Source organism: Lepisosteus oculatus, chromosome 3 (assembly GCF_040954835.1).
Source record: "Lepisosteus oculatus isolate fLepOcu1 chromosome 3, fLepOcu1.hap2, whole genome shotgun sequence".
Lineage (NCBI taxonomy): Eukaryota > Metazoa > Chordata > Actinopteri > Semionotiformes > Lepisosteidae > Lepisosteus > Lepisosteus oculatus.
Window position 1 is genome coordinate 57,559,310 of NC_090698.1, and position 26,501 is coordinate 57,585,810.

The 26,501-nt window shown below is 38.8% G+C and overlaps 2 protein-coding genes across 3 annotated transcripts in view; one reads left to right on the forward strand and one right to left on the reverse strand.

Moving 5' to 3' along the window:
• The window catches only part of dock8 (dedicator of cytokinesis 8), an 83,308-nt gene that overhangs the window by 21,125 nt on the left and 35,682 nt on the right, over nt 1-26,501 (reverse strand). For both annotated transcript variants that reach the window (XM_006626867.3, XM_015367848.2), the window contains 16 exons: nt 25,359-25,492; nt 24,857-24,950; nt 24,271-24,433; nt 14,042-14,159; nt 13,662-13,732; nt 13,105-13,249; nt 11,566-11,667; nt 11,196-11,291; nt 8,456-8,690; nt 6,701-6,865; nt 6,146-6,321; nt 4,752-4,847; nt 3,842-3,937; nt 2,652-2,801; nt 1,197-1,310; nt 575-730 (listed from right to left, as the gene is read on the reverse strand). In XM_006626867.3, coding sequence (XP_006626930.2) covers nt 575-730; nt 1,197-1,310; nt 2,652-2,801; nt 3,842-3,937; nt 4,752-4,847; nt 6,146-6,321; nt 6,701-6,865; nt 8,456-8,690; nt 11,196-11,291; nt 11,566-11,667; nt 13,105-13,249; nt 13,662-13,732; nt 14,042-14,159; nt 24,271-24,433; nt 24,857-24,950; nt 25,359-25,492 — 2,111 coding nt within the window. The remainder of the gene's footprint in view (nt 1-574; nt 731-1,196; nt 1,311-2,651; nt 2,802-3,841; nt 3,938-4,751; nt 4,848-6,145; nt 6,322-6,700; nt 6,866-8,455; nt 8,691-11,195; nt 11,292-11,565; nt 11,668-13,104; nt 13,250-13,661; nt 13,733-14,041; nt 14,160-24,270; nt 24,434-24,856; nt 24,951-25,358; nt 25,493-26,501) is intronic.
• On the forward strand, nt 18,253-20,358 carry LOC107079960 (angiopoietin-related protein 3-like). Its single transcript, XM_015367852.2, has 3 exons — nt 18,253-18,825; nt 19,291-19,401; nt 20,200-20,358. Exons 1-3 carry the CDS (start codon nt 18,349-18,351, stop codon nt 20,227-20,229), a joined length of 618 nt encoding a protein of 205 aa, XP_015223338.2. The 5' UTR covers nt 18,253-18,348; the 3' UTR covers nt 20,230-20,358.

Consider the following 26,501-nt stretch of genomic DNA (forward strand, 5'->3'; position numbering starts at 1 on the left):
AAGAACTCGGCTGATATGAAAGGAGCAGTCACAGGAGCAGGGTTAGAGACCCACTGAGTCAGAGGCTACTGGCATGATCAATGCCTGCCTTGCCTGAGAGTTCCTGTCATCAAACACTGGTTATGTTGAGTCAATATAGCATCTTCTACCATTACACAAGGGGACATATTTTTCCCACATGACTAAGACACAACAGCCAAAATATTGTACTTTTTCATTTCTTTCTTATTTCTACATGGAAATGACCTCCGACCTCTTTGCACACTGACACAGCTCTTCTTAAAATGTTTTTTTCACTGCTTTACAGTATTTGTATTATGTACTAAATTTCATTGCTGCATTATGTGTGCTATCTTGAAAGAACTGTATTATTTGTGTATCTATTAGATTGTTAAAGCATTAGCTACCCCTTGCATATGAGCAGGTCTTTGATAATTCCAATTAGTTAGAAAATGTCCTGTATCGATTAAAAATTCTGTTAATGTGTAATGGTAAAAAAACTGGGAAAAATGCAACATTACTTAGGAGACTAGAGAGCGATCATCTTGTCAAGACTTGAGAACCACAGACCCACCTGGGAGGAGATAGAGGGGCAAGGGGAGGCTGGGGCAGAGGTTGGACTGACAAAGAAGAGATTGATATTGAGATAGTGCTCATGGCTGCACAGGATCCTCAGGAACTCCAGCCTCATCGATATGAGAGTCGGGATCGAGACGGACTTTGCTGACATCTGAAAAAGAGTGACTTGTCAACTCCATAAAGGAAAATGTAGCCTACTTAAGATTCAAGTAAAACATGTTACTCCACACCAGTGAATATCAGAAAAACACATTTTATACCCTATAGTCACAAAAAGGAAATAAACTTTTATTCAGTCTCTCCTGGAATAAGAGTGAAATAACACAAATGCCTCTAAAAACTAAAACATTTCTTAGCTCAATTTGAATCAACTTCCTATTTTTTCTTGTCACAGTTCCATACAAATTATTTTCTGAATACCTAATTGTTTCTATGTACTTGACCTACCATACATTTAATCTGCTGTACATACAGTATGTCATTCCTTCGTATAATTTGTGAAGTGGTTTTAGAATACTGTATATCCACTTTGAAAATAGCGTCTATTGAAACCAATGGACTTGTTGACTTCATTTTTCATTAGTCCTTGGTACAATACAATAAACAGAACAACTTACCTGATTACAATAGTTCCTCACAAGGTGAAACACAAAGCCGCGGTCCATGAGAGACAGGAGATCATACAGGAAAAACGCCAAGCTAATGTTGATCTTCTCAGCTTGCTCAACTTCCTAAAACCAATTAAGTGCAATGTTATACAGAGTGCTTTTAAAAAAGTCCAAAATCAGCAGCCACTCAACATCACAACATCTTTCATGCCAACTGTAAAAAGGCAGATCAATTCAGTGCCTTACAAACATATGCACCTTTTTTCAAATGAACTTTGTGATTTAAAACTGAACACTGTTATATGCCAAGAAGGTTGAATGTTGTGTAATTATTCAGCTCCCTAAATTAGGACATAGGAGAAGCAGCTTTAACAGAAATTAATGCTGTGTCATTTTGGATAGGTATATGCTACTTTTGTATAGCATGATGATATACATTTTGACAATTGTTTGACAAAATGTCTCCAATTCCTGCAAGTTCACTAGTAATCTGTAATGGACCACTACAGTCTTCAATTCTAAACGTATTATATTGGATTTAAGTCAGGACCTTGTCTGAGCGACTCAAGGAATTCCACTCTTTTCTTGTAACACCACTGTGGCTGTGGGCCTTAAGCTTTGAGTCTTTGTCATTCAACCCAGTTTTATGATTGATAAGCACATTCTATATTGCTTGCAACCTCCTGATTTTTGCCTCTGTACCACTGTATTCCTGTTTTGTTCATCATCACTATTCATTTTCATATTATGTGAGTTATAGCCTGAAATTCAACCTGGAACTGTGAAAACTTATAGAGACAGATGTGTTTACTCTGCAGTATAATGTTAAACAACTTACATTTCACACAGACAGAGAGATTAATTTTATGACCTTTAAAAATGTTCTTTTACACCTGTACTGATTTAGGGTTACCACAGCAAAGGGGTTGAATACTTATGCAAGAATCTAATTGGCAAATCTAAATTTCTTTGATTCAGGTTACATACCTTTAACATTAAGGTAATTCTTCTTTAAGCCATAAAAAATGTGTTTCAATAAAGTTGAATAATTTAGATGGCACTAATCTACTCTGCCAGATTTCAGACTGATTTTCTCTGCTGCATCTGCTGTTCTGTTGGCAAATCAGTGCAGAGCGCTAAGGGTTATGTCACGCAAAGCAGCAACTACCATCACATTCTGCAATTACTAATTTATCATTTGTCAGAACAACGTGTCAGTCTGGAAATCATCCGATTTCACTAGATCACAATCAAAATGAATATGATTGCTTCAACAGAGTGTGTTGTATATCAGTTATGAGATTCAAGGTTTACGCCTGCAATATATACCACATCTATTCTGCAATTAAGGAGCTGTGTTAATACTGGAGCTAATGGTCCCACAACTTCTACTTGAAAGAAGGATGCAGTGCCATAATGAGAGCTGCTCCGTCAGCTGGGATCATAGGACGAGTCTTCGTTTACCTTCTGCTGTTTCACTAAAATTGTCCCAATCTCAGCAGTCACTACATTCACTATAGTGGTGATGTCATCTTTGAACCTATCAGAGAAGCGGCTCCTACGAGGGATGTCATGTTTCTCCATCTGATGGACGTACTGGGCCATGCTCTTCACCTGCGGAGTTACCAAACACCAAGAGACATGAATGTAGTCACTGTTACGCCAGTGTAAGCTGGAGTAGATGGTCCTGAGGACCCTCAGCGGTAGTTTACTTAAGTTTAAGGAACAGGGGTCAAGAAGCCAGGCGTTCTTAACCATAGAGTGAGATCCGAAAGCCGTGGTCAAGCAGAAACGGAGTGCAGGAACCAGCAACACACAAGAAGGTTAACTTTCAGAAAGCGTGAACGTGAGGCTCGCCACTGAAACCCAACACCGAGCACCGAGCTAACTGTGGATAGCTCTAAAGTAGTCTGGGAGATGTGGTGGTGAGCAGGAGAACTGATTGGTTAATTAGTCCTACGGGCCACGCCTTCTCGAATTGGCAGAGTTAGAGGCTTGTCTCTGGTTGCGGGGAACCGTAACAGTCATATTTGGAACAATGCACCAGACTGGGGTATGGAAATGTTAACCTCATTGTGCTTGATTTTTTATACATTCTGGCTACTTAACTGGTTATCACATGAATCGTATCTATCCTGTTTCAGTTCACGATTATGACAAGCCGGGGTTAAAAAGATCTGACCAAGGAGGCAGCCCAGGAGTCTTTCAAATTGCTATGAAGTATCACATTATCAATTTAAGTATAAATCTTTTTGTGACATAAAGTCCACAACACATTATTCTGTATGCATACTACAAATTCATTCGTTTGGGTCTCATCACTTTTGTCTGGATGTAGTAGCTTTCAGAAAGAAGTGTTAAGGCACTATTTTGACTAGAAATGTTATAGCACTTTAAATTGAGGTGAATTAAAATACTTTTGTTTTAAAAGGTCTAGTAGCAAATTATTAAAAGTGCTAAATACAGAGGCAGAGGTTCCTGAGGGTATTTCTTCATTTAAAAAACATTTAATGTTATTGATGCTAAAAATGTCTTCACACATATAGGAGATTCTGTTTGCATTTATACATACAGTTACATTACACAGTTTCCAAAAAAACCCTAACTTGTGAAGACTCTTCTTTTACAGTGAGGCAAAGTCCATAGATCCTTACCAGAAGCTCAAAGAAGAACCAGGCATATTTATAGGCATTTTCTCTGCACACTCCAGTACTGACAACCATCTGAAGAGCAAGCTCCTCATGGAATTGCTGTAAGGGGTGTAAAAAAATAAAATGTTGTATCTGGAACTGGGGCCTTACCTCACAAACTCAATACCAAGAAGCTAAGAAAGGGAATTCTAATCTGCAAACCCCCAACTCTTGAATAGGCATTTCCTACTCTCTGTCCTAAGCAAAGTCCCATTTAGTTTCCAAATGTAACCTTACGTCCTTCTTGAAGCACTGAATGTGAAACATTCTCTTGTGTTTGCTCTATCTATACCCTTGGGATTTTATGTAGTTTGATCAATTTCCTTTGTTGTGCACTGCAAGGACTCAGCTCCTTTAACCTGTCTGACTATGACAATCCTCTTTGAAGAAGGAATCATTCTTGTTGCTCATCTTTGAACTCTTTCTGGGACTATAATATAATTTTCTTTGTATGGTGTCCAAAACTGAACACAGTATTCCTTGATTAGATGCTTACAAAGAACAAGGTGAGTCAAGCATACACTGTACCCAGGGCTTACCAACAGAGAGGCACTTAATTAACAGGTCCACTGTGTGTGAAACCTTTGATCTTTAAGAAACAGCATGTTCATGAAGTACAGTGTGATGCTGATGTCAGTGTGTGATGTTGATGTCAGTAGATAATAGTCTATTTTTAGGAAACATTACAGGATTGTAATATCACTACGTGAAGTTTTATTAGAAGTTTTTATGCTTCTAAATGTACATGAATCTAAGTAATGGATGTGCAATAACCTGTAGAGAGGGTCTCAATCACTAGTAATGAACTTGGCAATAATTCCCACGTTGTTATGGACACTTAATGTTGCATCGCCCTCTAGTGGACAGTGCCTACCTTTTTATTTGTAGGTCTGGGACCCCCTGAAACATTTTGGAAGTGGTTGGCAACTTCTATATAGGAAGACATGCGGTTGCCAGGGTTATTGAGGCCCTGAGGGGAAAGAAATTTGAGGAAATAAGAAGACATTTCACAAACTCAGCAAATCACGTCTTAACAAATTTAACTTGGATACCTGCTTTGAATCGTGCCTTTTCTCTGAAATTTACTTCTGTGCTAGCAGAACTTTTTAAAGGCTTTAATTGATTACAGTCTTAAAATGCTGTTTTAATTCCTCTTGCAAACACTGCAGTTTTTAAGCAAACAAGACAGGAAACTAAATTGTACCTATCACTGCTTTAAATGGATTCTAACCGTATACATCCTAAACGCACAGTCATATTAGACTCGGCTATGACTTGGCTTTAATCCTATGATTAAACAGACAGAGAATGATACATACTGTAGTAAGAACAACTGCTACTACTTATAACACCCTCAAATGTAACACATTTCTCCACAAAATTAACCGTGCCTACACGTGCTGATTCTGGCTTGGGAGTGGAGGCACAGACAGTACAATATGTGACGTCACCAATGGAATTTTTTCCCTTGCGTGGCTGATGTGTGCAGTTATCCCGCAGGAATGCTTCTGAACAGTTTGCCATCACAAGGAAGGGGTGATCATGACGTTTTCCTGTGGCAGCGAACAAAGCTGGAGCCCACTAAGGCAAAATCTCTGCCAATTCTGAGAACTCACTCGGGCACAAACACAAATACGTCAGAAACTATTCTAAGGTAAACTACAAGTCTACCCTAAGTATTAGTCAACATGTCCATGGTTTTGAAGGGCTTTTAGAAGATTTACTGTAAAAGCAACAAAATAAAAAGGATATAGAAACAGTTACAAACAAAAGGAAGCCACTCGGCCTATTTACCCCCTATGGTAGTTAGTATAGACAGTAATATCACCCAGTCATTTCTTGAAGAAACCAGGGTTTCCAGTTTAACGACAAGCCTGTTCCACACTACCACAGTACTTTGTGCAAAGATCTGCCTCCTTTAAATCCTTAAATCCTTTCGGATTTAAATACACTTTCCATTTGTGACCTCTAAGTCTTCTGTTCAATGTCCTAAAAGGAGGGATGTGTGCCTTATCTTATCTTATTTATCGTGACTTGCCGCTGCTGAGACAAACAGACCTATACAGTATGTGCACACAAACATGCTGATAAAAACTCATCTAATTTATTTTGTAAACTCGGAGTACTTAATATATATTATATTTAAAACTTAATATATATATATAATATGTACGTTTATATTTATATTTATATGATGCATTAATTATTTTTGTGAATGGGGAGAAGGATCCCCCTCTAGACTCCCCAGCACAGCCCCTGGTGCAGCACCTTGGAGTTCAGGATGCTCTTCACCTCCTCGTCGTCAGCAGTCTGTGGGGCTGGGATGTCTGGGTTGCTGCTGCTGAGGACCCGGGACTGCAGGAGCCTGGTGCCCACAGAGGAGGCGCTGGCACGGCCCATCGTGTTGTAGCGGCTTTCCGGGTGGAGCAGGGACGTCCCCGATCCTGAGGCCAGGAGACAGCGTGTTCACATTGCTGCATGCCTTTGCCAGTGTGGTCTGTTGAAATCTACTGTCTGAAATCACGTTTGTCCGGCCTGGGATTTAGATTAAACTATCTCTATGAAACCAAATGAAATAAGAGCCTAGAATTCTAGAATTCACTCATGAATGTTCCTTGTCCACTCAATGTTACACTTCTAAAAAACATAATCAATTTCTCACATGGAGAAAGACTGTTTTTCTTATTTCCCACAAGATTGAAGACAGAACCTTGTCTACTTGTTTTTTTCAAACTGGCCTCTGAAATAACAGCTTGACATGACAATATATGAAAGAACATAACGATTCTTTATTTAAAAAAAAATTGCCTGTTCAGATATTACCTGTGCTTAATATCTCTTTTTGTGTATCTGGAAGTCTGAACACATAATACAGATATGAGGCCAGGAGACAGTTTCGTCCATGCTGATCCTTGGCAAGTTCTTGGCTGTTGTGGAGGCTGTTCACGACTGACACCACAGATTCAAAAGCAATTTGGGCAAGGTTGGCTGTAAAACAGATCAGACATCATTGAACATAAGACTAATCCTTATATGACTGATGCTTTCATCCAAAGAAACTTACATTCATACCGATTTTTACTGCTGGCTTTTTTGCTAGAACAAATCAGGCCTTGCTTAAGGGTACAACAGTAGTACCTTGCCTGCGATTCAAACTTACAACCTTTCAGATATGAGGCAAGAACCCTCACCACTGATCCACGCTGCTAGCTTGAGAACAATTTGGGCCACAATTACTGTTACAGATGAGAGGAGACAGCCCATCTTGTCCATTTGGTAGTTCACGAGAAATAACGTCCGAGAATTACATGCAGTTAAGGAGTATGTAGGTATTATTGAGTTTACTGACTGAAGTTTGGCTTAACATGCCTGGAGGACCTGGAGGCTGGGACCCCACATGCAGAGAGATGTAAACCCAGGGGTTGCTGGAAAGATGGGGAAGGAGTGGAGGGGTGGAAAAGGACACGTGAGATGAAATATGAAAAGAGAGATTTGCTAAAGATGTGTATGTACAGCTGTCCAAAAATGTTGAGAATGATTATGATTCGGGACAGCTGGGGCAAAGGGTGACTTGGTTGTCATCATCCCTCCTGAACTTCAGTCAAGAACTCTATTTAATAGCTAATCGAGTCCATTTAGTTGAGGATCTCAGCCGTTCATTGAAAAAAGCAAGGTTATTGACTTCAACAAAAAAAGGGGGCAGTGCGATGGCTCTGTGGTTAAGGATCTGTGCCTGTGGCTGGAAGGTTACCGGTTCATATCCCGCAGCCAGCAGAGGAATCCTACTCCGTTGGGCCCCTGAGCAAGGCCCTTCACCCTAACTGCTCCAGGGGTGCTGTATAAATGGCTGACCCTGCGCTCTGACCCCAAGCTTCTCTCCCTGTCTGTGTGTCTCATGGAGAGCAAGTTGGGGTATGCAAGAAGATAAATTCCTAATACAAGAAATTGTATATGGCCAATAAAGTGATCTTATCTCTCTCTTATCTTAACAGATAGCTTGTTCCAGATACCCACCACTCTTGGATATGTTGCCGTGGATTGAACCACATAAAAGGAAAGCCTGAGCGCATGATTATATTAACGAGATTTCGCTGATTAATAGAAAAAATATATATTTTGCAGCAACCTAACTCAAACAACAACAGGTTATGTAAAAAATAAAGACGTAAAACCGAGGTCCTGACTCTCTGTGCTCATTAAAAATCCCAGGGAGTTTTGAAAAATTTGTAGAGGTGTTACCCTGGCATCCTCGCCAAATGTCCCTTTGGCCTTTGCCAATCATGTCCTCCTAATAATCCCCATCTATGAACTGGCTTCATCACTCTGTTCTCCTCCTCACTGAGAGCTGGTGTGTGGTGAGCATACTGGTGCACTATGGCTGCCATTGCATCATCCAGATGGTGCTGCACATTGGTGGAGGGGAGTCGCCATTACCTGTAAAGTGCTTTGAGTGGAGTGTCACGAAAAGCGCTATATAAGTGTAAGAAATTATTATTTAATGAAAATCAATTTTGACTTGATTTAGTGAATATCAAAACAATGTGACCTCAGTTCTCCAAAGAAAGAAGGCCTCCCTACCTGTCTGTCCTGCGATTACCATGGGCTGCACAATCAACCTGAAGAGCTTGTCCAGAACCTGGTGCAGGAAGAGGACGAGGGGCTCCAGCCGAGACGAGGAAAGGGAGATGATGCTCAGTTTCAGCTCCTGCTCCAGCTTGCTTTCAGGAATCTTTTCTTCCAGAACACGAATTGGAAATGTGACTTTACCCTCCAGGGCATGACACAGAGTGAAGAACCTTTCCAAATGATTATCCTAGGGAAAAAAAAACAGGATATTTCTGTTTTACAAAAGTTGCAATAACAGCTTTGATACAAACCAAGGAAACCACTTTCTTAGCTAACTCCATCTTAAATGAAGAATTAATCATGGTCTTTCCTTGCATTTGTATGATATTCTGAAGGATGCTTCTGCACTCTGGGCCAGTGGGAACAAGATATGCTAGATTACAACTGAATGAGAAAGGTACTGTACCAATCTGCCTGGGGAATGATCTACAGTACAAAGAAAATCCAAAACATTTAAACTACAATAGAAAAGTGAACAACACAATAAACACAGAGAGTGGAGACAAAAAGAAAACCCTCCAGGAAAAAAGCAGGACTTCAAAGGACCTGGTAATTAATGCTTATATATAAATGCCAGGACTGTTAGGAACTGTATACAAGAAACACAATCTAATGTATCGCCATATGTGTGTGATGTGAAGGGAAGTAAAGAGACATGGATAGCTGAAAGTGACAGTGAATAACACAGCAGTAACACAGATACACAATGTTCAGAAGAGACTGGAAGATGGAGGAGGTGGAGGTGTAGCATTATACATTCAGGCACAGGAACTGAAGTAGGAATAGGGGTCTCAGAATATATGCAGATCAGATCTATAAAAAAATTCAAAAGGCATAAGGGCAGAAATACTACAGACTGTCAAATTCAGGTATCAATTAATATACAGTCACATGTAACAAAATGGGAGATGTGGGTTTCCTCACACGGATCAAGGATTTCAGAAGTTGAGACCAAAAATTCTAGTATCACAGCTACTGTCCTGGGTAGTCTAGGCACCATCCAGAAGGAATGAATGAATAAATCTAGTCTTTTCAAACAAGTGAAATAGGATAAGGAAAAGGTGAGACATGCAGTAAGAAACCAGACAAATATGATATACTTTGAAGAATATTATAAAAATGTAGAATGCAAAAAGTTCATGATTTCAGAAAAGCAGACAGTATAAAGGAATAAAAAAGAGTTCAAGAGAAGTAGATAAGACACATTTTAAAGATATTCTGCTTGAAGTGCAGAATGGGCTAATTTCAAAGGTAAGTCAAAGTCTGGGAAGCAGTGGCTAATTGGTTTAATTAACCAATGAAGTAAAATAGTAAGGGAAAAAAAGGATAAAAAGCACTTTATAAAATATCTATTATTAGACGTACTATATGTTGTAGGTAAATGTACAATGTATTGCAATCATATGAGAAAAAACACTTAAATACTAAAAGTTATTTCATAACTTTATCTGCAAAAGAGCAGTAAATAATAAAGTAATGCATCTAAGATAAATGGAAAATCAGAAGGTTAAAAAGATGACTAATGCAGTTACTATATGTATGTTAGTGTTATATTACACCAAATATGTGAATATATGCAAAAAATATGACAATCTGATCAGCAAGAAAAAGTCAAAGTGCTTTGTAATTTTACAATATTTCATTCTTACTGAGTGAAAAAACATGCAATTTCTAGTTTTAAACCCTACTGACACTATAAATACTACCGGGTATTTATCAAAATGTGTAGTGACCACACAACAGTCCATTTAAATGTCTATTTAAGCTACCCATTATATAGAAGCAAGGGGAGAACTAAAATTGACTGCTAATTTCTTCAGCAAGAGATGGACAATGTATAATATAAACTGTATTGAACTGTACAGAATTAGGGTTCATGAACTTATCTGCAAGACTTTATGATCTTTATAAACTTGGACTCGTAGCTGCTTTATTGACCGATTTCAAAAGAGCTCAAGTGAAGATTGTGCTTGGCATGATGCTGACTACACTACATTTTCCCATTTGTGGCCTTTATGATGTCCCTTTAATACTTTCACATTAAACAAAAATCTAGAAGAATGTACACTCAATCAAGTAACTTCCAAAATAAATGCAGTAAATGAGCCTTGATTTGTGAGCTGCAATGTTAAATGCATTCTGCTAGGTATACTGTGATTTTAAACTACTGCATGGTCTGGCTTATGGGCAACTCAGCTAAAAGCAAAAGTACAAATGCAAACTCACACATGTCCATGGTTCAGTCACCGATTAATTATTTACCCTGTACTACTCCTGTTTAATGTGTATTGCCTCTTTCCTTATCTGTTACATAATTATGGGAGAATTATACACTGCAGTCTAGTTAAATTGTGAGTCAAAATCTCTGAGGGTTAAATAACATAACTATCTTGGCTACAAAGCATGGAAAAATGTTTTTTACTTAAACTAGCATATCTCTTTTGATGAGCATTACAAGAACTTAAGTTTTTATACTGCCCTCAACACAATTACTGCCAGTTGTGGCAGTCTTACTCTACGTATAAATTACATGAGTATCTACTGAATATATGTCCAGTTTTCTTGTCTTTACTTTAAATAAATCACTAATATAAAGCACTTCCTTCTACAATCTTTAAATACCGCAGAATACCGAATACAAAACCAGTTTAGTTTGTTTGTTCGCGGGGATTTAACCAGGAATGCACCTTACCTGTGTGTGAACAGAAGATACTACTTGTATTTCAAGACTGAAAACACCTTTGTGGCCTTCCACCCATTTTACAGGAGGATTCTGTAGAGGGACTTTCTGTGGAACAAAAAAATGTTTGAAGTAAAGCTGAATACTGTTTGGTTAATTTCAGATGCCTAGATATCAGTCTTCTCTGTTTGTATGTACAGTAAATTCCTGTTGGTAGATAAAGCTTAAAAACATCCTAGCACAATAAATATTTTAAAAAGTAGGTAGGAAAATTTGGATACTACTGCATTAGCGAAACCATCCATCCTGATACTGAGGTAAGTATCTGAGTAGATTCTAAGGAAGAAAAGTGCAAAGTGAAATTAGTGCCAATTAAACATACCTCTGGAGAATGCAGTGAGTAGTTACTGGGCAGTCGATCCAAGGCTATAGGTAGGCAGTGCTGTCCAACTTGCAATTTATCATTAGTTACAATAGGGAGCCACTGTAACACACAATAAAGACTCACTTGATTATTTAAAGCTGAGTATTTAAATCTGAATTTAAAAAATGTGAGAAGTAAGGACTTTTTTACACAAAGGGTTGGGAGAGTCTAGAATATGCTACCAAGCCATGTGTGGCAGAGCTGGGACCCTGGTTTCATTCAAAAGGCAGCTAGATAAGCCCTATGGATTAAGCACTATGAGCAGATAAATAGGCTAGATGGCCGTCCCTTGGTTTTCTCTATTTACTGAAATTAAACAAAATCAAATGAACACATGTGTAAGGGCTTTACATAATTACAACTGAGTAAAGCCTTTTGGCTTTTATTTGTAAGGTTTATGGTAAGCAACACATTTGTGGGTTTACCCTACTTGAAGACGTCAAAAACTCTGAAGCTTTATAATAATGCCTTTAAAAAACATATAAGATTACAGATTTCAAATGTGGGATAACAACCTCCCTGCACAGCATCCATTGTTAAATATATTATTTATTCTATATCGAAAACATCCAGACTGCAAAAGTGTGCAATGTTTTGCAAAGGTGTGCAAAAACTATGTTGTTATCAAACAGGCTAATGCTTGTACTTATACAGAACTAGCAAAAATACATTTTGCAGTACAAGCAATACTGGCAAATATGTTAAATTGCAATGTGCAGCAACAGACAAATTCAGCAATGACAATATCAGACGGCCCGGTGCTGTACATGACAACATTCCATTTATTTCAAAGTGCACCTTCTCTCACCGTAGAGTACGTTTCTTTGTAAATACTGAACTACAAATCATCCCGTCATTACTGGGAACTCTGCTGTGTTGGCTTTGGTGAATAAACAAGCTGGCTGTGAAATGAAAGAGCTTCTGTGCTTCACAGGCCTGCTTAGAATTTCGAGGTGCTCAGCTGTGTGGTAACTGTGTGGAACACTGTGAGAGTGGGAGGGGCCGCGGTGAACACCGATAAAGGTCGATGCCCCGTCTGAGGGGGTAGGCACCAGTGTGAGACTAGCAAAAAAGGAAAAAGAAAAAACACGCCACTTTGCACAGCGGCGTCCAGACTGGACTGTCCCTGTTTAACGGGGTCCACACTGAAAGAAAAGGAGAGCAAGGCCAAAAACAAAAGAAAATTCAACCTGCCCTGGTGAATCATCAGGAGAAAAGAAAAAGAAGCATAATCGCAGCTTTAATGCTCTCTCCACAACCCCCTCCGGGACTGTTGCCGGAAGGTTTTCCCCTTGCGGGGGTCTGCTCGTCCCTCCGGGGAGGTTCTCAGTTTGACTCACAGGACCCCCACAGCTGCGGCTCATCCTTAATCAGCCAGGACAGCTGTGATTGCTAAGGCAACACATTGCTCTTAATCCAAGGCTCCGCCTCCATACTGAACACGCCCCCACTTAATGCCGCATGTGGCAGTTTAGGCTGAAAAGAGCTGAGGCTCACCGAGTATCCAATGAGCGTTTCCACATTGCCTGCCTGGGTCTGTTTCTGCTGGCAGCTGATGTGGTAGAAGGTGAAGAGGAGATGGTGCCTCTCTGTAAGTTTGGCTGGCAGCTTGATTTTCACTTCTTCGTAAAAGTCAGGAGCCCTGTGCAAAAAGGAAAAAAAAACACCTGATCTGTAGAATATTTGCGCTACTTTACTTCTGCAAAACTTGTATAGTCACAAAGCTTGTTTATGAATAAAACAATCCATCAGAACATAAAAAGATTTTGTTTTAAAGGAGTGTTTTTCTAATGATTTTGTTTAGAATTGTCTCTCTACATGAACAGAGAAAAACAGGAGGCTTCTTGTTTCAAGGAAATTACCACGACACGTTATTCTTTCTGCTAGTTAGATAGAAAAACACCTAATCATGTAAATGCACCATGTCACTACTCTCCAGTGCCAGGACTACTACAGATGAGCTGTAAACTGATACCACTTCCAGAAAGCCTTTACTTTTAAAAACCACTGAAAAACACAACGAAGAATGTAATTTTCCCCTGAAAAATACTTACTTATTGTGGTAAGTAACAGGTGTGTACACTTCCTGTACAAAATCAGGTCCACTGGACTTCCCGAAAATGACCTAAGAAAAAACAGGATGATACTAAATGTTTTCTAAATTACAGTACAGTACAAAAGCTCCATGGTACAGATGATTTCACTTTCATGGTGTATGCAGGTAACTAGTCACTATTTTGAACATTTTAATTTCAACTTGACATGTTTTATATACAGTAGAGATTGAAAGATCAATGAAACATCAATTTAAATCTGTAAATATGTAGCAAAATTTCAAAAGACTGAGAAAATGTAATCATGCAATAAATACTGTATTTTATGTTTTTCTATGGCTACTTTTTAGCAGGAGAGAAAACTGAAGTGTGTCACGCACTGGCATGGCACTGCTTGCATCCTCCCCACACATGAACTGCGTCTTGACCGAGATGTTCCTTGCAGATGCCAGCCGATTAGCAAAGCTCAGCCTTTGTGGATAGACGAAGAGAAGGTTTCTGGAAAAGCAAGCGACATTGTTTTGAATTAGTCCTGGTCCAATATAGCCTCAAACCATGATGACGAGAGGAGGTTACATGCACTCTTCCCCTGGTCCCTCCAAAACAGGGTCTATTTTTACTAGCTCTAGTGAGAATGAAGGCCAGAGAGACACCTATTAAGAAACATTCTATATATATATCATAATAAATTAGATCTGCTCCATTTCACTGGGGTTCAGGAGACTTAAGTGTAATTGGCAAGCTCTAAGTTGAGGTTGGCAAACTAAAATGGGATTAAATCAGTTTGAGTTGGTACTATAGCTGGGTCAGCATGCGTAGGCTGCAAAGGAACAGGTAAAGATTAATTCCACGCAGAAAGGAAAAGAACAAGAAAAATGTTTTGGCTGTGTAGCCTTCTTCATCAATTATTTCACAATTTAGTATTTCCCCCTTTTTTTTGCTTCTTAAGAATCAATAGGAATGGTGAAGCTCAACATTATTTTTACACCGGTATACAGAAACCTAGTTCTTTGCCAATACTGTACTAAAAATCATCCTGTTGTCACTGGGAACTCTGCTGTGTGAGGTGTAGTAAACAAGTAAACAATAAACAAGCTGGGTGTGAAATGAAAGAGCTTCTGTGCTTCACAGGCCTGCTTAGAATTTCGAAGTGCTCCGCTGTGCTGTAACTGTGTCAGTTTAGCATTTCCACATTGCCTGCCTGGGTCTTTTTGTGCTGGTAGCTGATGTGGTAGGAGGTTAAGAGGAAATGGTGCCAATTTCACAATTCAGTTTTTCCCATTCTTTTTGCTTTTTAAGAAACAATATGAATGGAGAAGCTAAACATCATCTGTGCACCACTTTTCAAAAACCTACCTGTTGTTGATTTTCAGAAGGAAAGTGAACAGATAAAACCAATTTTAGTTTATTTTGTTTTTCCAGCCCTTTGGCTTACATCCTTCAGAGTCTTGCAATTCCGCCCTTGAACACTAGATGTCGCTATATCATCTAGTATATCATCTAGATGTCGCTATACCATTCTTCAATAATCAAAGCCCATTTTTTTTCCTTACAACAGGGGCGTCAGCCTATCCTTGAAGTAAAGGGCAGAATGCAGAACTCTACACCCTACATGGAAAACCAGCCCACTATACAGCACACATGACCAATTTACAGATAGCTCTGCCCTCTTTGGAAGGTGGGGAAAAAACCCACATGAACATGGAGGAAAACACACAAACTCCACAGAGAAGGCAGCTCAGCATGAGCATGATCGCAGGACCCAAGAGCTGTGAGGCAGCTCAATTACAAGCTTCAACAGCATTATCGTAAGTTTACAACTCCAGCATACAACATAATTAACGCAAGTCAAGACAGAAGTGTGCAAACTCAGGAGTTTACTCATGCAGCTACCAGGTTTTTAACAACAAAAACAAGTAGGAGTTTGCAGAAATGCAGTCATTTGTAAATGACTAATTTACTGGAAGGATCCTCACACTTTCTTGTAACGCGTCAAGATTGTTTTGGAATAATTTTGACAAAATTATTTATATTTTAAGAGATTTTAACACTCATGTCAACTCTCAATACTGTAACGCATACGGCCGACAGGCACTGTGTAAGAGCTAGCTTACCAGAGCCGTGACGTCACCGCCCTTCCCTGTGATAGCAGGACCACAGCCGCTGGGCTGGGGGGAGATCTCTCTTTAGCTCACCAGGCTGGGTCCCTGTTGGGTGACGCCGGAGGGCTGCGATCGCGTCCCCGACGGTATGGGGCCGACCGTAAGCGGCAACGGCAAGGGTGCCCGCCAGAACCCCGAAGCGTTACAATACTATTCTTTTCTTAGCAGATAGAAGACAGCTGTGCTCTCCTGAACTGTGTGGCTCTAATCAGCATATTGATATTACAAAGGTCAGGTGTGGGATCTTGTTATCACCTGTGGTGTGCCTCTTACTGCCTGCTAAGCAAATAATAGTAATAACACTGACCTGCACAACCTTAAACTGGATATCCTGGATCACGTACCCCTTCGTTTTCATCCATAGGTTCCAGTATCTACTAAACCTAAATGTGCTATTATGTTTCACAACAATTTGGTCTGAATGATTCAAAGTTTGAGCAGTTTTATGAATTGTGTGATGTAACGTTTCTCCACAACAGAGAAAACTTGAAATGTTCACTTAACTGATACCTATGTTCCTTGGGTAATGTCCCATTCTCATGCCTTTTACAAATGAAGTATTAGGATCTCGATATGTTCCTCAACCTTTAAACAAGCAGTTAATTCTTCTATGTATAAAAAAACACAATTCATACTGAAACAACTCATTATGGTCTAAGTTTTAATTTCTATTCTATCACAGGACACATACAGTTGGTTCAGAGGCACCAACTAACCAATTATCATCTTTGGAAAGTGAAAGCAAATTGGTGCACCCACAGGAAACACATATGTATAGAAGGGATACACAGGGATAATTTACAAACTCCTCACACAGGTCTCCCCCAATCCAGAATTGAACAGAGAACCCAAGAGCTGTCAAGCAGCAGTATTACCCACCATGCCCTTGCACCACCATCATTATCATCATCATCACTTTTCATTACTGTAAAACATTTCTTAATTGGGACATTTTATGCTTAGACCTAATCACAACAAGAGAGTACTTTGAACCTCTCCATTAGAAAAATGAATGTGTACAGTAGAAAACCTATCAAACCAACCACAAACATATTACATTGTGGTTTTAATGTTAATTCTCATTAAAAATCAGAAATTCATTACTGTTGAATTAATTTCTATATTATTTCTTCAAAAGGTGTTTTTTGCCAGAACTAATGAGTCTCAAAATGGTTTATAGCCCAGGGTAGTAGAAAAACATGCTCTTCAAGGTTCTGCACTGGTGTTTATTTCTGTCTTGTTGATGATATGCCAAGGAAGGAAAAGTTCAAGGAAACAACACAGGAATGCTTGGACTATGTTTGCTACAGCATGTCATCCCACAAACCTGTATCACTGTTAGGAATAGTTGCACACTTCAGAGCTCAATTGTATGACACTCAATGTTTACATAATTAGCATGGTATCTTTAAAGAAATAAGAGGTTTTGGTCACTTGAAGTGATTGTGTTGTTCTAAACAGCAAAGGATTACATGATATGAAAGTAATTAAAATAAAAGAAAGACTTAAAAATCTGTAATTTATATAAAATAAAAGTACAACATAAGAACAAAGTTGCATTCTCTATTTCAGCAACCATGCCTAATACTGTAAAAGCACAACCACTGACAGCTGAACACAAACCAGTCCAGAAGCCTTATCGCTCATTTGGGTCCTACAGAAGGTTTCCCTCTGGTGTTTAAACACAGAATTGTTTTTAAGATATTTTTGCTATCTACTGAAATATTCTTGTTGTTATAATTATAAATATAAAGAAAGTTTGGACCTTTCAATAAACATAGTTCGTATGTTCGTATACAGTAGGTATGTTACCTGTGATCAGGCTTGCCAAAGTGCTTTACAGCAAATACCTTAGAACTGTAGTTTTCACAAGTGACTTCCAACACTGATGTGATTTGTACAGAGTTCCAAAAAAGACAAGAATATTTCATATTAAACACAGGCCATAAAAAATAAGGCATACCTATACCATATTTCATAGCAATCTACTGTCAAGTGGACTGTTCCTACATTTGGCATTAAATTGTCAATATCAAATATACAAGTAATAGGTTTATTCCATGCTGAAAAAAAGAAGAAAGAGAACACAACGGTTCGGCCGTGGAGCCTTCTCCAGGTGGAGCCTTCTTCTTGACACCTGGAGAAGGCTCCACGGCCGAAACGTTGTGTTCTCTTTTTTCTTTTTTTCAGCATGGAATAAACCTATTACTTGTTCCTTTGCAGCCTACGCATGCTGACGCAGCTACCCACCTGAACTAATATAAAATATATCCAACCTAAACTTCCGGACCAGAAAACAGCAGTTTCAATTACACACCCAAAATCTAGTGATTATGATCTAACAAGTTGATATTTTGTTTGCATGCTAATGAGTTAATGGGCTGGCATTTAAAGGGTACTCCCTCTTGTTTTTGTCAGTCTCACGCCTCTTCACAGTTACACTCCATTCCCTTGTCCTGTCTCTGGAGCCCCCCCTCCCCCAGTCTTCACAAGGGAAAAGCAGAGTAAAAAAGACACAGGCAATAATGAAGACGAGCCACATCATTCAGTTGTGCTTTTGCTTTCCTGGCCTCTGCCCGGGTGACAAAAGCCCAGGACGAGACCCAGAAGAGCTTTTTGCCCCTCCTGAGCAAGCTGATATTCTTTCGCATGGTCTTCTGCAGCTAGCGTCAGCTCTGAGGGAAGAGACCATCTACAGCGGCGAACGCATGGAGAACATCGTTGACAGCCTGTCAGCCTTTAGCAAAACACTGTCAGAGCTGCGCACTAAGGGAGCCGCTGTACGCGAGAGGTGGGCGGATTTAAAGAGAGATGGCCAAGTGTTCACCGTCCAGCGTGAGATGTTACAGAAGAGTGCCGAAGAGCTCAGGCATCAATTTGACTCCCTGGAGGTCTATAAGGACGCCCTTGCCAAGAGACTGGCCATTGCAGAGAGGAAGGTGCAATGGACCTCACAACCCAGTCTGGGGCTACAGCAGCCTCTGAATCTGACTCTCCTCAAAGTAAGTGGGATAGTGTATTTTCACATTGGCAAACACATGTTCCTTCTTTGATGGTCCTGTTTCCATTTCCTATCTTCATTCTTAAAGGGATTTATCTCACATTAGATGCTTCAATCACAGAGCCAATTTTTTTTTTAAATCTGAATTTGGAAGGAAAAACTTACTTAAGGCAAACACCATCAAAAACGTGTCATTATCTATAGAGGCAAGCTTCCTGTCTATAAATTATAACAGGAAAGCCTTATTACACACCAAAAAAAAATAGTTATATTTCAGGACTTTTTCAGTTCCTCCGTAGAGAGCTTTTGTTTTTTTATAGTTTGTCATGCAGTATTTAAAATAGAACAACACTGCACACCGCGTAACTACCATATAACTGACTGAAAATGTCCGATCAAGCTTTGTTACTAACATGCCTGGCAGTTCTGAAAATCCAGATCACTAACGTGATTCCGTTCTATCTAGTCTTCAGTAGAAGTCCAGTCAAGACTTCTCACTGAACTAGAAGCAGTGGTAGCGATTCAAGAAGAAAAGATCAACCAGCAGGAGCAGCACATCAAAGCCATGCAGAACCAGGTCTGAAATGCTTTCTTAATCTTAAAGTGTTTTTTTAATATTCAGGGACATGTTCTCTCTAGAAAAAGATGTCCAATACTTCAATAAGTATTCCACGTATTCCAATGTCCAATACTTCAATAAGTATTCCACGTCTTCCAATGTCCAATACTTCAATAATACAATAAAACATGACTCTTAATGGTTGTGCCATAGTATCTGAAAATGTCGGTAGTTTTCAAAGAGAAAGTTTTGAAAGCATTCTTATCAATAAATGTCACAATTAATAATAAACAAACATTAAGAATCTTTCCGAGTTCCTAACTCACTTGTGCACAGAAACCTTTGAGCAAGTTGCTTTTTGGACCTTTAGAAATGTCAAAATAAAAAAATAATTCGAGATCTGTACAATAATATATCCAATGATACAAATAAAATACTACACAAACAGACAATTTTGACACTCAACGTTCCAATTCCAATTTAACATTTTATTTATACATATAGAATAAATTTAATAAATAACTGTCAAATAAGAATCCAATGTAACTATGAGGTTTGAAGTCTTGTTAAGTGGGAATTGTGAGCAATCACTAAATTAGGATTATGGAATCATTAAACACCTTCACCATGGTGTAGACATCTCCCAGTAAATTTTAAAACAAGGCTTATAGTGACAACTAGCCATCTTAAGTTAGCACACAAACATTTTTATGACAACTTAAGAAACAGTAGGCTGCTTGCTGAACTAGAAGACAGAGCTGGAGAATGCTGGACATGACCTCTAATATTATTGTTTTATATATTACTGTCTTACAGGTTTCCAACTACAAGAAAAACACAAACTGAAGAATACTCAAAGGCTAACTGGAAGGAATTCTACAGATGGGACAAGAATAGTGAGAGCAAGGCATATATAAACATTTAAAACATAACACTAGGTACATAAACTCAATAAACCTGATTTTGCTCAATTTACACATTTTTGTACATTTTATTGAACTTATTGCTGTGTATCTCTTATTTTGAAGCATATTGGTGTGAAATTAAGTTAATTTCAGAAATTCTATTACAATTCTGGTATCAAAAATAAAGATCAGTGTCATAAAAATCAAGTGTAACTTTTGGATCTAGTTCAAGGATTTCCCAGTTATGTACTGTAGGATGAAAAATTCCTGATTTATGTCTGAAAGCCACTATCTAGTGTAAACAGTAGGTCTTGTGTAATGTTTTCTGCCAATTATGACAAAGGTTTTCTCACAAAGACCATGTAGACAACAAAGTTGCTCTTGGCACCTGGCTAATCAGTTGACCTTACATCTACATTCTCACAACTGAATAGAGTACTGTCTGCTTACTCTTCTGCATCAACGCTATCATAACCTGCGACAACACAAGCTATGCCGCTTTTTACAGAAATCCAAATAGTGAAAGGTCATGTGAGTTTAAGGAAAAAAATGCCAAGAGCTCTTGTGAAGTCTTATAACTTGTATCCAGCAGAAGTGTGGGACTCCACCTCAGTACACTAAGTCTTGCACCTTGTTTGCCAAGATAGGCTCTGGCTCTCCCGCAACCTGAATAGGAAGAAGTTGTTATAAAACGGATGGACGGATGACTTTAATAGCTATCTACTTTGTCACTTTGTCTACTTTGAATGGCCCCAGGGTGGTATCGTGTGTCTAAGACTATTGCTCAGTGCAACAATACTGTATGAGAGGCCATTGTCCCATCCTGTTTCTCCAGCAGGTCCAGTGAGATAAGATAAGATCACTTTATTGGCCATATGCAATTTCTTGTATTAGGAATTTGTCTTTTCACAGACCCCAACTTGCTCTCCATGAGACACACAGACAGGGAGATAAGCCTGGGGACAAAGCACAAGGTTAACAATTTGTACAGCACCCCTGGAGCAGTTGGGGTTAAGGGCCTTGCTCAGGGGCCCAACGGAGTAGGATTCCTCTGCTGGCCACAGGATTTGAACCAGCAACCTTCCAACCACAGGCGCAGATCCTTAGCCACAGAGCCAACGCATTGCCCATAAGGGTCAAGAAAATCTACGCAACCAGCTGCTGCATACTGTACCACTCTCAAAGTGCTGATCAGGTCCGAACTTTGTGTGGTCCATTCCCGGGTGTTTCCACTGATACAGAGCTGCCTTTCAGAAGTGGGGGGCTTATACAGCTCCGCAGGGATTAGGATAAACTGAGGTTAACTAGGAAAGACATTGCCATCCACATCTGTGAATATCTCTTAAAAAAAACCAAGGCACAGTACCACTCTGTAACTCAAGGATGGACGGTCCTGGTTCATTGTTCAGGTTTGCTTACCAACTCAGCTCGGAACAGCTCATTATCAGCTCAATGGGGACAATGTCACCACTTTTCCCAGCTCAGGCGGGAGGAGCTGCTGCATTGAGGAGACCTACTTACTTAAGAAAACTTACAGACACACCAATCCTCGGGGCCAGGGACTGCCCCTCCCTGCTTTAGCTGAAACCCTAAACCAGAAAATCTAAGTAAAAAGTGCCATCCACAGACGAAAAGCGCCGGTGCAGTGTTGTGTAAACAAGCATTCTTAAGCACGTGACATTTGTCAGGGACAGAAGTATGATTTGAATTATGCAAAGGAGGAGGCAAAGGTTTATTCCGCGCTGAAAGGAAAAGAAAAGAGACACAACGTTTTGTGTCACACCTGAAGAAGGCTCCAAAGCCAAAACGATGTGTCTCTTTTATTTTCCTTTCACGGTGGAATAAACCTTTACCTGCTCCTTTTCAGTCTATGCATGCTGCCACAGCGACCTATTAGAATGTCTTAAATTTGGCCATGGTGTACACAGAGCTGACTGTATTTTATGATGTAGATAGGGTCTCTTTCAGAATCACCTACGCAGGTGTAAAAATAATTTGCCCCATAAGCCTATGGTAGTGACGTTTAGTCATTAGGCTTTGTTTCTCTTGGTCAAAGCAGGCTAAACCATTCTATTTTTTAGAATATATCTCTTAAAATTCAAGCAAATTATTCTGTTAAATTCTTTCTTTTAAATGACTGTTCTGCTTTGTATGCCTACAGTTTTACGTATTCATTCAACAACTACACTATAACAACCATGAGTTAAACTGGGCTAATGGCCTGGTTTATTTATCATCTACAAAAGAGACTGTCCACTCAAATGCATTCTGTTGCCATGATAACCTGTTTCCTGTGAGGCTGCCCTATGAACACACTAAGCCAAAGAGGTTGTCTTGAGAAGTCATTGTTTTCCCTGTGGATTTATTCTAAAAATAGCTAAATTTATCCCAAAACAACTTGAGGGCATTACCAGGGTTGTCATCCTTGACAAATAAACTTCTAATACATAAAATACATTTAATCTTAACCAATGTCTTACGAAAGCAATTTTAAAATAATATAACGAAGTACCTGTCATTTTAACTGCAATTATACAAAGACATTAAATGTTGTATTTTAACCCAATATACCGATCTTTAGCAAAATATTTTTTTATTCTGTATAGTTTTACATTTTGCTGTTTTTACTACACCTAGAGTGGAATTTTACCTACAATGTAAATTAATATATTTTATGGAAATATCTTCCCAACAGTTGTTAAAATAAAAAACAAAAATGGAATCGAGTTTTCTTATTTTGTGTGGAGAGTTCTCTCAGTGTTAAAACACCATTCTGTTGCTTTTACTTATTTTGTTCTGTCAAAATTGTCAAATTCTTTTTCACAATAATTATCATTTAATTTTTTTTAATTCTGAAATGGCGCCATCGTATCTCTACACCAGGAATTCCGACTATCCTGGCTCAGTAAACAGGCCAGAAATATGCAGCCTACATCCCATGAAAACAGAAGAGAGAACTGTTGCTATTTTATATTTTATTGTGACTAGTTTTAAGCTAGAAACATTTGTGAGTGAATGACCTTAAACACTCAAGGCAGCAGCTTATTTTATTAAGGGTTACATAGCTATAATGCAAACAAAGGAGATTTCCAAATGTTCTCAGAGATCAACATGTTGCCTGTATATAATTTCTAAATGAAATATTTGCGCTGCCGCAAGTAACACTGCAACATGGGTGACAAACTGCCATCCTGAAATCTTCGCACATACAGTATGAACAGCATTGAAACCCAAAATGAGGCTGACTCACAATGTTAGTTCATCTTCCCCATACAAAGCTGCTGCTTTCTGTCTTGCTTAATAAGGCACCTTTACTCAGGTAACTCCAACAGGTTTGACCACAAAACATTTACAACATAATCCTATATCGCATCCGTCTCTAGCCATCACCAGAGATGATGTCCCATACATTAAACCTCATATTATTCACACATCCCAGCTCCCTCACTTTGCTCAGCTGGTTCCTGGATCCAATTGTCCAAGGTTTTCAGAACATTAGCCACCTGACCATATTAAAATACAGCTTCTGCTGATGTTTTAAGTCTCAAATTAAAAATGTACGTTTTCTATGACCTTAAATTCTTAACCTATTTCTTTAATTTCTCTAGTAAATGTGGTTTAAATTTATTTTCTTTACATATTGTATAATTTATGGAAAAATGCCTTGACAATAAACTGTATTGAAATGCACTATAATAAGAAGAAATATAAGAATATAAGTGATTTATTGATTGATTGATTGGTTGGTTGATCAATTGGTTGATTGGTTAATTGATTGATCAAAATCCCCTCCATTTACAAGAACTGCTGATTGCACATCAAAATTAAATTATTATGGCAGTCTTCTTAAACCTGGTTCCAGTCTTAATCCGAATGAAGAAATAAACGTTTCATCAGTGTAGGTCAAGAAACTTGCTCTTCCCTTCCTTTTAAATAGCATCCAAGCAAGAAGACGCAGTGAAGAAAAAAACCTGTATCTCACCGGTACGTGGTGTGAGGAACAAAAACCTCCCGAGAAGGAAATTCCAGGATCTCCCTGACGGCGCGGACGTTCTTCTCGGCTGCAGGCCTTACAGCGATCAGCTCACTGGACAGACACGCTGGCATGGTGTCGGGGGCTGGAACCAGGTCCAGTTTAATACAGCCTTACACCAAGACAAAGAGTTGCATTAGTCGCAAACCCTGTGCATTCACAGCTTTCAGTGCGTTCAGAGTTTTCATAGTTTTCACCTAAGGGACCCACTCATATGACCCTGTAAATGATGTTGTTGTTTTTTTACAAAAACAGAACAATAAAAAACAAAAACAGGAAGGAAAGGGCAAGGGGAACTGAAGCCTATTATCAAATATCACACATTACAGAATGGAGTTTGTCAAATGCTGTAACGGACACATCCACTGCAGCCTATCATCAAAAGAACGTCAGTGCAATTCGTACCTCTGGAGTCTCTAGAATACATCTCAACAATTTTGTTTGAAAATATTATCAGCCTCACATTTTCACAATAGTTACACTCCTACAAAATTGTTACCTTTTTGCTATCTAGCTTTTTGCTAGGATGACTTACCTGTCATTGTCTTGATTCGTCTCTGCAAGGTGGAGGATCTCTTAAGCTCACCCAGAAATTTGAACAAGTCTTCATCACTGAGCCGATCACCCTCCTGCAGAAAAAAATGAAATGTACAGTATTTGCACATGATAATCAGCTAGTTGCAAAGTTGCAACATACGTTTCTTTGAGTGAGCATATCTGGGGTGCTAGCCGTGTGGAGTTTGTCAATTCTTCAAGTGTTCGATTGGGCTTCCTCAGGGTGCTCAAGTTTCCTCCCACAGTCCAAAGACATGCTGATAGGTTATCTAGCTTGTGGGGTAACTGGCGTGAGTCTGTCTGTGTTTGTGTAACTTATGTGGCCTGTGATGGACTGGCGTCCCATTCACTGTGTATTCTGCCGTGCGTCCATATAGACTCCAGCTCCACCACAACTCAGGGATAAAACGGTTAGAAAATGGATGTATTTCATCGAGTTGGCAGGTCCTTTTAATAACTGGTTCCAATAGGAAACGTCATACCTGTTTGCAAAAGGTGCTGATGGTTATGGTGGCTGGTTTGAAACCTGACAAGTTATAATGATCTTCGAGAGAGCTAAACCTCTCCGAGTTTCTTCTGTGTGGGACCGGGTTTCTTTTTTCTCCACCAGCTTTGCCTACAAAATCAGGAACACATTTTTTTTAATTTCCAGGTCTGTTCAGGTATACGCAATAAAACAGTTCCAATGTTCAAACAATCTGAAAATAGATATACAGACATAAGAGCTTCAAAGTAAGTTCATTAAAATGTTAGGTCAATCTGTTTGGTTTTGTTTTCATCGTGAGGCACTGGAATAGTAATATCTTCCACAATAAGCTGACTCCCTCATATCTCATTCCAACAAACAAAACAGAAGAGTCACAAAGAATGATGATTTTTTTATCATTTATTTTCTACAACTTTAGAGAGCACAGTCTAATATTTTTATTTGACAATTAATCCTTCGGAATGAGACCACCAGAACCTGTGTGAAAGAAGCATTCAAGAGCGAGTCTAATAGTGGTCTTTTAACACATATGATCTCTTAAAATATAGGGATCATCCATACATTTTAGTCACTGGTTAAGTACAGTGTTGACGTGAGATCTAACACATGTCCGTTAATTTATTTGGTCATTAACCATTATGCACAAAATATTAAACACTTTAAAGAAATTAAAATGCATTGTGATGAAACATCATATAAATAAGTTATAAACTAATATCACTAGAAGAAGTAACTGGCAAATATTTAATTTTTGTCCGTTTTCATTTGCCATTCTTTCCTATGTTCACTAACTTGAATTCTGTCATGTAAAGAAAAACACTTTGTTTTTCCTTCTCTTTGTTTATATTTATGGACAGTAGAGTTATTCTTCTATCAGAATAAAGACAGCCAATGAAAAAAGACACTTAAAAAGTGGTCACGTGGCTCAAAAGACCAGAGGTCACTTTTGTGAATTTAGAATATATATATTATAATAATATTGTCAGGAGGAATTTGTAGTGGTTATTAAACACAGGTGAGCATATGAGAAGGTTTTAACTGCATATTTTAACAAAAAAAAGTTTGCTTAAAAAATCCACTTATTTGTTATTTTTTAATTTAAAGATATTAAGCATGTACAGTCTTCAACAAGGCATAA

Coding starts and splice junctions, on each gene's coding strand:
- LOC107079960 (XM_015367852.2), top strand. CDS start 18,349: ATGAAGACGAGCCACATCATTCAGTTGTGCTTTTGCTTTCCTGGCCTC. Junction 18,826..19,290: donor TGAATCTGACTCTCCTCAAA/GTAAGTGGGATA, acceptor CGTTCTATCTAG/TCTTCAGTAGAAGTCCAGTC. Junction 19,402..20,199: donor TCAAAGCCATGCAGAACCAG/GTCTGAAATGCT, acceptor ACTGTCTTACAG/GTTTCCAACTACAAGAAAAA.